Source organism: Propithecus coquereli, unplaced genomic scaffold (genome assembly GCF_000956105.1).
Source record: "Propithecus coquereli isolate 6110/MARCELLA unplaced genomic scaffold, Pcoq_1.0 Scaffold120, whole genome shotgun sequence".
NCBI lineage: Eukaryota > Metazoa > Chordata > Mammalia > Primates > Indriidae > Propithecus > Propithecus coquereli.
This window is the reverse complement of record NW_012136081.1, coordinates 1,975,900-1,990,491: the sequence shown is the minus strand read 5'-3', so window position 1 is coordinate 1,990,491 and position 14,592 is coordinate 1,975,900. Positions and strand designations below refer to the sequence as shown.

Genomic DNA, 14,592 nt, shown 5'->3' with positions numbered 1-14,592 from the left:
GAGACAGAGCTGTTCCCGAGTCAGCTCTGCTGGCTTGGATGAGCCAGCCCATCAGAGAGGGCCCAACCCTCATGTGACATTTCAGGAAACTGAGGCCCAAAGCAGGGAAGTGACTGTTCAAGGTCACACAGAGAATCTGGGGCAGGGCCAGGGGTGGCCTGAGGCTTCCCTGACTCCCCCAGACAGGCTCCTTCCGGCATTCCATTGCATCTCAGAGACAGATGGGGACACACTCACACCAGTAGCTGTCTTATAGAGCTTACCCAAGACCCACTCACGCTCAGTGACACACTGACACACACAGGCACTCAGCAATCCAGTGGCACATATAGCCTCTCACACAACTCACACCTGAAGCCTTTGCACACAATGGCCCAACCACCCTGCATCGCCCCACTGACCCAAGGGAGAAAAGACATCAAGACACAGTCAGTTCTGCCACAAAGTGCTGTGTGACCTCCATCCTATTCGCCTAACCTCGCTGAGCCGCTAGTGCATCTCCTGCAAAAAGTGAAGGGGGGACTAGATAGTTTCTGAGCTCCCTTCGGACTGTGGTTCAGATTCTAGGATAAAGGCCTTCTCAACAGCTGTGTGGGGCAAAGGGTCCCAAGCTGGATGGCCACTGCAGTGGGGGGAGTGTGCCACACTGGGCCCAGCTCTCAGTCATGCCACGCCCTTTGGACCGGCAGCCCTTACCTCTTGGGGGCCTGCCTGGGCCCGGCTTTGGGGCTCACCAAATGGGTCAAGAGAGAAGAAGGAAGGAAGAGAGGACAGAGGCAGTTCCTTCAACTAGGCTACCACTCCTCAAGCAGGCTGAGCTCTGGTCTGCCTTGTAAGAGAGGCCAGGCAGCCCCAGCTCCAGACATCAGCCCCGTGCCCACCTGCTGACCTACTGGGACCCTTCAGATGCAGCAATAGGCGGGAAGAGACAAACAGCACAAACTACAAACAAGCAACCCAGTGGGGAAACACACACACACATATGCAGGCCCTTGGATACACATGTATGCACACACGTGCACACAAACACATATACACACACTGTCTCCTCCCACCTCCAACCCCATTTTGTGTTATTTGTTCATTTGCTCTTGGGGAGGTAGCTATACTCCCAAAACAAACACTGTCATTTGTCATACCTTATACCATCCCCATAACACACACACACACACACACACACACACACACACAGAGGCTGAATGTAAACACCAGACCTGCAGCGATCTAATACATAACACTAGATGTGCACACCATACACTGCTACCACCCCACACTGCCGCCGGTGGCTACAGACACACACCCCGAGATGAACACAGCTCCCTTGTGATCTATCTGCCATTTCCTAAACCTACACACACAGCCTTTCCACATCGCATGCGTTACAAACACACTTCCTCACAACACAGAGCTGTTTTCATCTGCAGCTGCATCCCCCAAAAGCTGCATATACAACAATTTTCTTAAATAAACTGAATCACATTACATTTTGGGAGGGGAGCTAGCTAGTCAAAGGAGCCGTCAGGAAAACCCTTCAGCTCTCGTGCAGACCGCTGCGTTGGGATGTCTTTGGTCCTGGGGTGCTAAAGCCCTAGTCAATCGGCACAATCATCTCACTAGCACCTGTGCAAACAAGGCGGCGTGGTGATTTCTAGATAATCCAACAAGGCAGATATTTCAAAAAGTATTTCCACCTGCCAGAAACATGCGTCACGCTATCTATGCTCAGGAAGGTGAAACAAGCAAGCTTGGTTTGCTTCTGGCTTCAGAGAGACGGCACCGAGACTGGGGTACCACTCTTGCTCTGCTGCTCTTTGCTTTCTGCTGACTCACCCGCACCCCTCACCTGCCACGCCGGCCCCTCCAGGCTTGGTTCCCTGCCCACCGCACCTCTCCCTGGTCTCCACAGAGACGGCTCACTTTCATGGCTTAGGGACTCCCAAACCTACATTTGCAGTCCCAGCCTCCTCTCTGAGTGCCAGTCCTGCTGGCCACCTGTCCGCTCAGCAATTGCTTGGCCAGCTCTCTGACATCTAAACTCCACCACTGAGGCCATTCTCAACACCTCCACCCCCACAACCAAGTGCCTGTTTCCCTGTGTTTAGCAAAGGCCAGCACTTTGTTTTTTTTTTTCTGGTCTCGCTCTGTTGCCCAGGCTGGAGTGCGGCGGCATCACCACAGCTCACTGTAGCTTTGAACACCTGGAATCAAGCAATCCTCCGACTTCAGCCTCCCAAGTAGCTGGGGCTACAAGTGCACAGCACCATGCCCGGCTAAATTTTTTATTTTTATTTTTTGTAGAGATGGGGTCCCACTATGTTGCCCAGGCTGGTCTCAAACTCCTAGGCCAGTGCTTTCAACCAGCAGTTTGTGAGCACCCACTACATGTCTCACACTAGTGGGCTCCAGAGATTCGGCTAATCAGCCATGTGCCGGGCACCATAATGACCCTCAACGTGCAACATCATGCATCAGCCTCACTGCAACCCTAATGAGCTCAGTGGTGTTGTCTCTCTCTTCTGTACAGAAAAAGAAACATGCCTACAAGCACAAAATCCCCTCTGCCCTTCTCCAGCGCCATCCTGGGTCACCATAGCCTCCAGCCTCAGCCCTGGTTTCCTGCAACAGCCTCCTCCTGATTGGTCTCTCTGCCCATCCCCAGCCTGGCCCTCTTGGCACGGGTACCCGATACACTTACTAAATACTGCCGTGAGTGACACACACACTCAGAACCTTTCAGTGGCTCTGGTACAAACCTCTCTCCTGTGCTCCCGACCTAGGTACCCATCTGCCTTCAGAGCAGTCTCACAGGCTTCTCACCCTCAACGTTTCCAAGGTGGGCCTCCTAACCCTTCCCCTCAAACCCTCTCCTCCTGCCTGCATTCCCTGATCAAGCGAGGCACCCAGAAAGCTGCCCTGCCCTGCTCTTTCGTCAGGCCAATCAGCAGGCCCTGTCAATTCCATCTGCTAAAACCCTAAAAATGGAAGCAAACTGCTAGACACCCTTATCATCCCTCCATGCCCACCAGCACAGCCCAGACCAGGCCCTCACCAGCCCCTCACCAGCCCCTCTATTCGGAACGTTAATAATCTCTGAGATGATCCCTGCTACGGCCAGTCTTTTCACCGCACAGTTCATATCCCACACACCGCGAAAGTGGTCCAACCACGTCACGACCCTACATAAACTTCTTCAAGGCTTCTCAGTGCCTACGGGAAAAAGTCCAATCTTCTCAGGAAAGTCCACTGGAAATATGACTGTGCCTCCCTCCACCCACCTTTCCTGCAATAATCCAGGCTCCAGCCACCCTGCACCTTCTTCTGGTTCCCCTAATATGCCATGTTTCTGCACATACTATTCCCTGCTCTTGAAACACTCTTCTCCATCCACAGCTGCCTGGGAAAGTCGACACTTCCTTTAAGACTCAGGTCAATACATGTCTGTCTATGCTCTGAACATGGGGGAGCTAGCTGCCCTCTTGCGTGCCAGCTCTAGGGATGTACATTCTATTATTATTTCACTTATGGAATCTATATCGCAATTGTGTTTATATGTCTGCCTCCTGACTAGACTATGAAATATCCAAGAGCAAGGACAATGTCTCATTCATCTCTCCATATCCAGCTGCTTGCACAGTTCCTGGCTCAGAAAAAGGCATTCCTATGTTTGTTGAGAGAATAATAAAATAACACTTGTCAGGTACTGCACACTTAAATTTTGCCTGGCTCTTCACAGGCATTACTTCTTTTACCCATCACTTCTACCTTGTAAATGGATATTACTATTACTCCCTTTTAGAAGTAAGGAAAACAAGACTCAGAAAGTGGAAGTTCAAGGTCACCCCCAGGTGGTTAGGGACAGAGTCGATCCAGCTTAAAACTTCCAGTGGGCTACATTCATGGCCTGGAAGTCAAGACATCTAGAAGCTGACTCTAATCTATAGTTCTGATTTTATCTCCCACAAAGCACAACAAACTTGGTCTCCTCACCACACCCTGACCCACTCAACTCGCCTCCCTACACTCCTCATTTAGGCTGTTCTCCTGGCGGGAAAGCCTTGTCCTTTCCTGTCCACCACTATGACTCTCATTCTGTCATCCTTCAAGATTTAGCCAAGTCTCACCTCCTTCCCGAAGCCTTCCCTGACTGCTGGGGTTAATAACCATAGTAGCATTTATCAGTCACTTAGAATAGTACCTAGTGCATTGTGAAGGATTTCCATACATTAATTCAGTTAGTTCTTACAACAACATTATTACCTACATTTTACAGAGCAGGACATTGAAGAACAATGTGGATAAGTAAATTGCCAAGTTCACACAGCCAGCAAGTAGCAAAGCCAGGTTCAAACCCAGGCAGCCCTTGCTCTTAACCATTCTGCCATCTTCACTTGGGAGCATCTAGCTTGTCTCTGGGTTCTGAGAGCAGGCGCTTTCTGCACTGCTCTCTAGAGAAGTCCATCCTATTCTGCCTGGAGCCGCTTTCACCCATAGAAACTGTCATGTCCATGATACTGGATGTTAAAACTGACAGTGGGGCCGGGTGCGGTGGCTCACGCCTGTAATCCTAGCACTCTGGAAGGCCGAGGCAGGAGGATTGCTTGAGCTCAGGAGTTTGAGACCAGCCTGAGCAAAAGCAAGACCCCATCTCTACTAAAAATAGAAAAATTAGCTGGGCATTGTGGCACATGCCTGTAGCTACTGGGGAGGCTGAGGCAGGAGGATCACTTGAGCCCAGGAGTTTGAGGTTGCAATGAGGTACGATGACACCACTGACAGTGACCCAACATACATGACCTCATTTATTCAAGTTTCACACACGAGTCTTCCCTGCCTCACCAGAAGACAGAGACGGTGTCATAGATGCTCTGTCTTGCCTACCGTGAACTCCGGATTCCAGGAGATTGGTTATCCAGGACAGTGATTAAGACCAGAACAAAAGGGAAAAGAAAGAGGTCTAAGTAGCCAAAATACACATCTAACACCTGGGCATTAAAAACTGTTTTTTTTCTCACAGGAGAGCCTCCCAGGCCCTAACCAGAGCCCACTTACTGTTAGTGACGCACAATCCTAACATGCTTGGGAATGCTGATTTCCAAATTCACAAACACCAGCATACACAGAGAGAGAGCGAGAGGGAGAGGGGGAGAGAGAGAGAGAGAGAGAGAGAGAGGTGTCAGTTGCTACCTGACAACTCCTCCTAAGGGCAAAGATGGAAAAACTATAAAAAGCTAATAGAAGAACTCAAAAGCATAGCAGTCAGGCATCGTTTCAGGCAGGGACAAACCCCACTAAAGGAACCACTGCATGACAGTCCGGTATAATACCTGAGGGAAATCACAACTGCTCTGAGTCACCAGGAAAAGGTTAAATAACATTCCAGATGTTATACTTAGGGAGGCAAAAAGGTGTGTAGCATAGTGTGAAGAGATTTCCATCTGACATGTGTTAAATGTTGGTAAGTTTTCTGTTTTAATGGGCTAATCCCCTGCTGGGATTCAGACCCCAACTCCTACATCCCTGAGCTTCACTTTGATCCTCTGTAAAATGGAGACAGTTACCCTCATGTGGCGATCATGAGGGTTAAATGAGATAAAACATCGAAGGCACCCAGTGAGTCCCCTCTGTCTCCTCCCTTGATGATGTGATCTGATTCTCTTTTGTATTCCAACTGCTCCTTTACTGGGTCTGTGGCCACTCCTCTTCGGCCTCCTCCCAACTGTATGCTCTTCTGAAGTCTTGTGCTTAATTCTCTCCACCTTCTCCTTGGTCACTTTTATCTGATCCCAGAGCTTTCGATACTGTCTCTCCACACACATGGCTCCCAGGGCCCAGTCTCCTGCCCCACGTTCAACACAAAGCTCTGGTCTCACATTTCCAACAGCCTGGAACACCAAGGGGCACCACAATTGAACACGTGTGTGATCTATTGTCCCAAACCTGCTCCCCTTCCTGACATCCCCCTTTCCTCTCAGCTTCCACCATCCTTCCAACCATGCAAACTTGAAACCGACTCCTCTCCTTCCACTCCACACCCTCAATCACTGCCACTGTGACTGCCATCAGCCTTCCTTGCCATTCCCCAAGACAACCAGGGTTCAGGGCCTCCATATTGCTTCTGAACTATCTTCCAACTGATTTCTCTGCCACATAACTCTGCCATCTATAATCCCTCTACACTTCACTGCCAGCTTCCTAAATACAGTTCTTATGTTATCCACTTACCTGCTCAAAATTCTTTTTTTTTTTGGAGACAGAGTCTTGCTTTGTTGCCTGGGCTAGAGTGAGTGCTGTGGCATCAGCCTAGCTCACAGCAATCTCAAACTCCTGGGCTCAAGCGATCCTCCTGCCTCAGGCTCCAGAGTAGCTGAGACTACAGGCATGCGCCACCATGCCCGGCTAATTTTTTCTATATATATATTTTTAGTTGTCCGGATTGTTTCTTTCTATTTTTTAGTAGAGATGGGGTCTCGCTCTTGCTCAGGCTGGTCTCGAACTCCTGACCTTGAGCGATCCACCCGCCTCGGCCTCCCAGAGTGCTGGGACTACAGGTGTGAGCCACCGCACCCGGCCTCAAAATTCTTTTGTGACTCCATTTGCCAATGCGCTGCACCCAGTCAGCATCCAATAAATGTGAGTTAAATGATTTAAGGCAGATCTCCAAGACCTGGCCTGAACCTGCTTCTCCTGCTTAGATTCCACTATTTTCCCTATACTCCTTGGTGTCCCTGTACAGATATGATGTATTAATACATTTCCGCCCTTCCACACCTTTGTTCATATCAGTTCCTTTGCTTGGAATGACCTCCCCAAAACCAAGCTTATTAATCAATGTTTAAGGCCAATCATAAACAGCATAAACCTATTACCAATCCCCCCAACTTGTAAACTCTCCCCTTCCTTGAAACCCCAATAGCACTTTGTGATAATAACTACCATTTACTCATCATTAATTATGTACCAGACACTCATTTAATTCTCACATCAAACCTATGAGATAAGTGGGCTTATCCTCATTTTACAGATAAGAAAAAATGAGTCTCAAGGTTAAGTACTCACCTGATATCACAGGCCTAGTGAGTAGAGAAGACAGATATAAATCCAGATGTGAGCCACAGGAGTGTGTGGCTTAATCACTAAGCTACACTGACTCAATGCATCTCTAGGCATCTACCACACTCCATTGCATTGTTTTTTCGCTATTATTTATTGAGCATTTTCTATCTGCCAGGCACTGTTGTAAGCACTTTATATGAATTAGCTAATCAAATTTTCACAACTCTATAATGTAGGTGCTATTATCATCACCATTTACGGATAAGGAAACCAGGTCAGAGAGAGCTTAGGTCGAAGGTCACTGCCCAGGCAGTCTGGATACAGAATGTGCACTCTTAACCACAAGCTGGATGGCTTTTTTATCTGCTTCCTCAATCTAACAATCACCTCCCAGAGCAGAGAATCCATCTTATTCATCTGACTCCCTTGCAGTGCCCAACACACAACCTATCCCAAAGGAGCCCTTGATAACTACCTGCTGAATTATATCACTAACAAAATTACAAAATCCACACAAGACATGTGTATGTACCTCCCTGCAAGCACACGTATTACCACTAGTTTCCTATTTATCTCCTGAGCAAGGTACACACCTGACACTCTGTCCTAAATATTTGGGCCACCATTCCATGCGAGGTCTCCCACACACACCTGCACATCCCTTCTTCTTGATCACTTTTCAGCCCCTTCTCCACACACTTGGTTGACATGAGGAAGCACTGACATGCAAATCACTGCAAAATCCTGGTCTACTCTATCCCAGTTTGGGCATATAATCAGCAAGGGCACACAGACTCTCAGCCGCTCACACTTAGCTCCATCTTCAGTTACGTGTGGCCAGACCCCCAAGAGAAAGAAAGCAAATCTCCCAGCATGGAGATTCTCAGTCAATGGGTAAGCCCAGACCCTGGGAAAGCAGGGGCGATTCCAAAGGATCCGCAAATCCGCATGCACGCCAAACATCTGAAGGCAGATTGGAACGCCTTGCATATAAAGCTAAAACCATTTTTCTAATGTATATTTTATTACAATGGCAAATATAACATCAAAGTCGTCTAAAAGCTTTTCTGAATTCACAGCTTTGAGTCATTTATGTTCACAATAAACAGGTATAAAATTAATAACTACTTTGGAAGGGGTGCTGTGAATTACTGACTTTTAAAAATGTCCTCAATCTCAGAAAGAATTGGGAACCACTCAAAGCAGATAGTAATAAAGTGACTGTAACTTCCAGGGAAGCTTGGGGACTCTGGCACTGAGAACTGTCTCAGAGATCAGGAGCCAGTCCTGCTCCCCTTGAAGTCTTCTTCCACTCACCCCAATACCCAATAGTGGGAGCCTATGCCTTTCCCCCTTGGCTGGATGAGAAAGTACTAGAAGAAGTGTAATGAGCACAGGATATTACCAAAGCTGCCTAGGAAATAAAGAACAAATATAAGAAGGAATGAGGTTGCAGAGCAGGGAGAGAAAGGAAGGGAATCAGCAGGGTTGTTGATGGGCCTGTCATCTCCAGGTACAATCAGTGTCTACAACCCCCATGCCCACCTACAACATATATCTGAAAATACACGATGCATATTTTCATATACACATACAACCTTACCCCGTCCCTCAAATACTTATTAATATCTCTTCATTCATTCCACAGATCCTTTATGAAACACCCGCTAAGTGCCTGGTACTAGATTAGGTGCAAGGAATACAGAAATGAATAAAGACACAACCCTTCAGCATTGCTCTCTCAATAGATATCACACATACACACCACACACACACACACAGGCAACCTGACCCTACCAGTCTGACAATCACCTCATATCTCACTTTCCCTTTTCCTACATGAATCTCATACACACACACACACACACACACACACACACACACACACAATGGGTCAGATGTACATACACTGCCGTCTCTCACAGCTCCAACACAGCTGACACATTCATCCAATACCAACCCAGCATACCCGTATCATACACACATCCATCCCTCTCACACACATGTACCCCAGCATGTCTTAGACATGCAACACACAACCCATATTCAGAAGCATGCACCTTGTCTGGCTCACTGGAGTCCTTTCAGGGAATAGATTCAAGGGCTCTGGTTGACCAGGGTGCCTCCGGCTGCATTTTTCATACACCCAGGCCAAATTCAGCCACAGTGAAACCATGGACGAGGTATTGTAACCTCTCTGTAGCTCAAACTTCCCCTCCATCAAATTAGAGTGGTGGCTCATCCTGTTTTCTTAGGAAAGCTTATGGGGGAGGGGTCATAGGAACCAGAGAATCAAGTTCCTGGAAAGAAAGATTCTGCATAGATTCTGGGTGTCTTACTGAGGTCTCACGTTAAATCACGTGCACATGGGTACCTATTCATGAGTACACACCTACACATGTGGGTAGTACTCACTCTAGTAAGCACTAGCTCCTATCTGTAAACACTACTGTTCAAACAGCCCCATTCACACATAAAAATACACATTGCCAGACTCTCAGGCCCCTGCATGCAGCAAACAAACACAAACACACAATTTCACAGTTTTGAGAACACCTGAACTCCTTGGAGAAAAGGTGAGAAGGTGTCAGATTAACTTAATACACACAGTTCCTGAAGACATAGCCCACAACCTTGTCCAAATAACCCCACAAAAACAATCCTCAAACCTTCCTTACGTGTTCATCTACCACAACTGCAGATACACAATCAAACTACCATCCAAAGTACAGGCTTCCCATACCCAGAGCCAAACCTGCAGACTCGGCTCCTCCCATGGCTGTCCACAAGCACACGGCCACAGGGACACCCACTCCCAAAGCAGTCCCAGGGCCACACCGGTTTGTGGGCACACAGGTGCACATGCACACACTCCCCAAAAGGCTCTGCCTCTCAGAGGGCAGACACACACACACATAACCGCTGAGTGGCCCACAACTTCTAGAAGTACTGGGGGAGAGGAAAGCAGGTCTGACTGCACATACCTGCTGGACAAACAGCTGCCAGGGACAAGGGATGAAGGAGAGGCACATGCCCTGCCCCCAAACAGATGGGGAACTTCTTCCCCACTGCCCAGCCAGACACAAATGAAAGAGGTTCCTTAAATCCCTCCTTCCCTCATCCCCACTCAAACCACAGACCAACCCCAGGCCTGTCCCAACCCAATGACTTGGCCCCCTCACTTCACCCATCTCCACCAGACACCAGGCCTCTGGCAGCCAGGGTGCCGGCAGAGCCCCTCCCTCCCTCCCATAAGCGTCCTTTTCAAGTCCCTATCCCAAGTTCAATTCCATATTCCAGAGCCTTAACAAGCCCCGTCCTGCCCAGGAATCTCCACCCAAACCCCAGCTCTCCAGGGCTCCGATGTCTAAAACAGAAGCCTCCACTCTCAGTCTCTCACTACCAGCCATCTTTGCCCCTCACCAAAACTGTCAACTCCCAGTCACAAGCCTGAGAAGCCTCGGCCACCCTCTCCCTCATTTCATCGTTTACCCTCAGAGGGGCTAGACCGATTCTGTAGTAAGAAAGAAACATCTGGTTCCACCTTCCTGGCGGGGGTGCAGCCACAGCCTCCCAATCCCCGCGCTCCCTCACCTGCCCTGGCCTTGTCGTCGCGCCCTTCTCCCCACGGCGCCACCCTCACGCCTCGGCCCTCATCCCCCGTCCTGCCCAGGCCTCACAGGCTGCACCTCCAGTCCTTCGCCCTCGGACCGTAACAGACTGCGGCCCACGGTGGACCACGCCCGGCCCCTCACAGCCGCGCCCGCGGCCCCTCACAGACTGGTCCTCACAGGTCCCGCCCACACAGACCCGCCCCAAGCCTTCTCGGGCTCACACTGGCCCCGCCGTAAGGTCCCACCCACTGTCTCCCATAGGCCCCGCCCCATCTGCCCCGCCCACAGGGTTCGCCCACGCAGGTCCCACTCTCAATCCTTCACGGCCCCGCACAAGGCCCCGCCCCCCGCACAGGACCCACCCACTGTCCTTCAGGGGCCCCACAGTCTCCGCCCACAAGACCCCACCTACTACCTCTGATAGTCCCCGCCTACACAGACCCCACCCACAAGCCATCACTGGCGCCTCACAGTCCCTGCCCCAGCGCCCCACAGGACCTCGCCAGCCCCTTCAGAACCTGATGACACAGGTTACCCAGGGGGCGCCACAGGACTCACGCTGGCCACGCCCACATTGGCCCCGCCCGCTGGTTAACCTCGCGCCTCTCTCCCTCACCCAGACACGCGTCCTCGCGCGCCCCTCACGGGGACACGTCCCCGCAACCCTCGCGTGCCGCACGCGCTCTCGCACGCCCTCGCACCCGAGCCTGCGGGTCTCGGGCGCCCCACAGGGCCCGCCCCTCACTCCCGGCAGCGCCCCGGGGCTCACCTTCGCTGCAGAACTTGCCGCCGAAGCCCGTGTGGCTGCAGTCGCAGCCCACCTCGCCGGGGGCCAGCACGGTGCAGAGGCCGCCGTTGGCGCAGGGATTGCGCGCGGGCGCGCACAGCGGGTCGGCGGCGGCGCCGCGCAGGCCCTGGCTGCCCAGCAGCGCGGGGGGCCGCTCGCCCAGCTTCAGGTTGGCCAGGAGGCCGCGGAAGGGCGGTTCGTACTTGACTGTGCTGAGCGTGAGCGCCGAGAGGCGCACGTCGGGCGGGATGCCGCCCACGAACAGGTCGCTGGCCACCTGCATCTCGCGCCGCTTGGACCGCACCTCGGCGGCGCGGGCCTCGCCGTCCACCGCCAGCGCCGTGCGGCGCGCGTCGCGGGTCAGCAGCACCATGTGCCAGCGGTCGTCGGCCACCGGCGTGTCCAGTTGCAGCGTGGCCGGCTCGGCGCACGAGAGCGTGAAGCGCAGCCGCAGGCGCCCGTCCACCAGCAGCAGCTCCAGGAAGTCGCAGTCTCCGCCGTCGTCCAGGTAGAGCAGCAGCGCGCGCGTGGCGTTGGTGCGCAGGCTGAAGCTGAGCTCGCCGCTGCTCGCCGCGCCAGCCCAGCGCGCGTAGCGAGCCCACTGCCCGGGGCCGCCACCGAACTCCAGGCCGTCCGCGCCCGCCACCAGCGCCAGCAGCAGCAACAGCAGCAGCAGCGGCGGTGGCGGTCGCCACCGACTCCCGGGCGCCATGCCTCCGGCGGCCCCAGCCCCGCCCGGCCCCCGGCCCCGCTCAGGCTTCAGAGCCGCGGGCGCATGGGGCGGGGAGGGGGCCGGGCGCCCCCCGCGCCGAGCGGGGCTACCTCGCTGGCTCACAGTGCCATGGGCCTGGCCCCGGGGCAAGGCGCGCAGAGGCCCACGTGCGGGCTTTCCTTGGGCGGCGGCGGCGGCGGCGGCGCCCCTCCCCCGCTGCGGGCTCGGATGGAAGATGGGGGAGGGATGCCTGCGGGGAAACAGAGAGGAAACGGTTAATGAGGGGCTTGGAGGAGGGGGGCCCCTAGGTGTCCCTTTTGTTTCCCTTTTGGACTTGAGGAGCTGCCCCTGACCTGGAGAGGGTCCTAAGGCAAGAGACACCACCATGGATGTAGTACTGGGGGCCCAACACTTGGGAAGAGATGACACTCACGGGGGGCATTATTGGTTTCAGAGGTGGACAGGTGGGGAGGTGACACGTTAGAGTCCAATAGGAGCCAACAACCCAAGTGTCCTCACCCTCACCCTCTCAAAGGACCCAGGTGTCAGGACCAAGGCCAGCTCCTGGGGCTTGGCCTAGAAACTCTTCTCCAGCTGGTGACCCCAGCTCCTTCTCCGAGCTGCCCAACCTCTGTGCCTGGCTCCCACCTCCAGCCACGGCTGTTCTCTTTTATCAGTTCTTGATGCTGGATAATGAAGTTGCTAAATAATTCATTGCGATTAATTAAATGCCAATTCATCAATGGTATCACAGGGTAACCAGGCGGGGAAGGGGGCAAGGGAGAGAAACTGGCCAAGACCCAGGTATCTAGGCCCCAAGCCCTCTCCATCTGTGCAAGGACACAGGCATCTGATTGTGTGTCTCCAACTCCCTCCAACCCATACTCACCCCTTCCCAGGCCCCAACCTTTCCGCTCACCAGCCCAGGTCCTTCCCAAAGCTAAATGTCTGTCACCCTCAACCACCAACTCGTGGTCCTCAGCCTCAGGACTGGCCCTACTACCCAGATTCTCTTCACCCTTCAGTTCCTCCTGCCACCCCCACCCAGGACTGGGGGAGCCACCAGGAGGCAGGCAGGCTCATTTGCATAAAATTGCCTTTCTGAAATGATTACCCTTGTAACGGGCTGTCAGAGAGCAATTTATACCCCACACCAGGGAGGGGAATTTGCATCTCGTTAAACTCTGAGTCGTAATTATTTATATCCAACAACCCTCCTGAATATTGCATTGATTTTATTTTGGGGAGGGAGGGAGGGAAGGAGGTGGGGAGAAGCCTGAGAGAGAAGCAGGGAGGGGCCAGAGTTTAGGAAGAGACAAGGAAAGATTGAAGGGGGGAGAGAGAAAGAGGAAGGAGAGAGGAAGCTCATGAAAAGTGACAGAGATGGAAGAGTGATAGAGGAGGAAGGTGGCCTGGTGGGCAGAAAAGAAAAAGAAGATAGAGAAAATTAAATTCCCAATTCAAACAGCATTTGTCAAGGCCCTGGATGCTGGGCATTTTTACAAATGTCATTCTACTTAATCATTCAGAGAAGTCCCATTATTCCCATTAACCACCAGGGAAACTCACATAAGAAGTCTGGGACTTTCCCAAGGTCACACGGCCAATCAGCGGGGAACTGGGACTCAGATCCAAGTCTGTTCCTCTCCAACATCCCCAGGAAAGAAGCAAGGACAGGATAGCTACAGGTGTAGCTCAGAGGTGAGAGCCAAAAGAAGAGGTGAGGGCTGACTTGGGGAGGGGAAGGTTGCAGGGGTGCAGTGAGGAGCCAAAGAGCTATGGGGGAGGAAGTTGGGGCCCCCCTAAAAACCATAATGAGGGGGTGAGCAGAGAGTGGCACATATACAGAAGGCAAATGGGACAGAGAGGGCCTCAGAAAGCCATAGGGAGTGTGTGGGGAGCCATGTCCAAGAGACCAAAAGAGCCCAGCCCTCAGGTCCGTCCACCCAGCTCCTTCTGACAGCTGCCCTCCCAATCCTGCAGGCTCCGGGAGGGACCCAAGTGTCCTGCCCCAGTGCCTTTCCAAGGGCTGCCCCTTCCCAGGCAGAGGGGAGGAGATCTAGGCAAGCAGCCCCCACTAGCTACAAACACTGTTGAGGTTATATATAGCTTTGCCACTGCCTCTCCTCATTGGGTAATGGAGATAATTAACATGCGCGGGCTAATTAGCCAATCAAATTAAATGCAGCACCTGCTCCCAGCCTGATTGACGCCCTCACCCCACACACACACACACCCACCCCAGTCCTGGGCATAGGAGGGGGTCCCTCAATCGTCGGGGAGGGAAAGGCCAAAGCGCCCCCACTTTTCCAGAAGGAGTAGCTAGAGACCCCAGCAGAGGCACAGCCCTGTGGCCAGAAGTGACCATCCTCCTCCCTCCCTGCTGGGGTCTGGGTCTCAGTCTGGCCTAGCCTAGCCTCTGTCTG

General features: G+C 52.5%; 1 protein-coding gene across 5 annotated transcripts in view; it reads right to left on the bottom strand.

Moving 5' to 3' along the window:
* Positions 1–14,592, bottom strand: part of NRXN2 (neurexin 2) — a 107,887-nt gene that overhangs the window by 86,318 nt on the left and 6,977 nt on the right. For 3 of the 5 annotated variants that reach the window (XM_012665227.1, XM_012665245.1, XM_012665249.1), the window contains exon 1: positions 11,437–12,166. In XM_012665227.1, the coding sequence (XP_012520681.1) occupies positions 11,437–12,166 (730 nt within the window). Of the gene's footprint in view, positions 1–11,436; positions 12,417–14,592 lie in introns of those variants that run through there. The other 2 variants (XM_012665222.1, XM_012665237.1) reach the window with 1 other exon arrangement.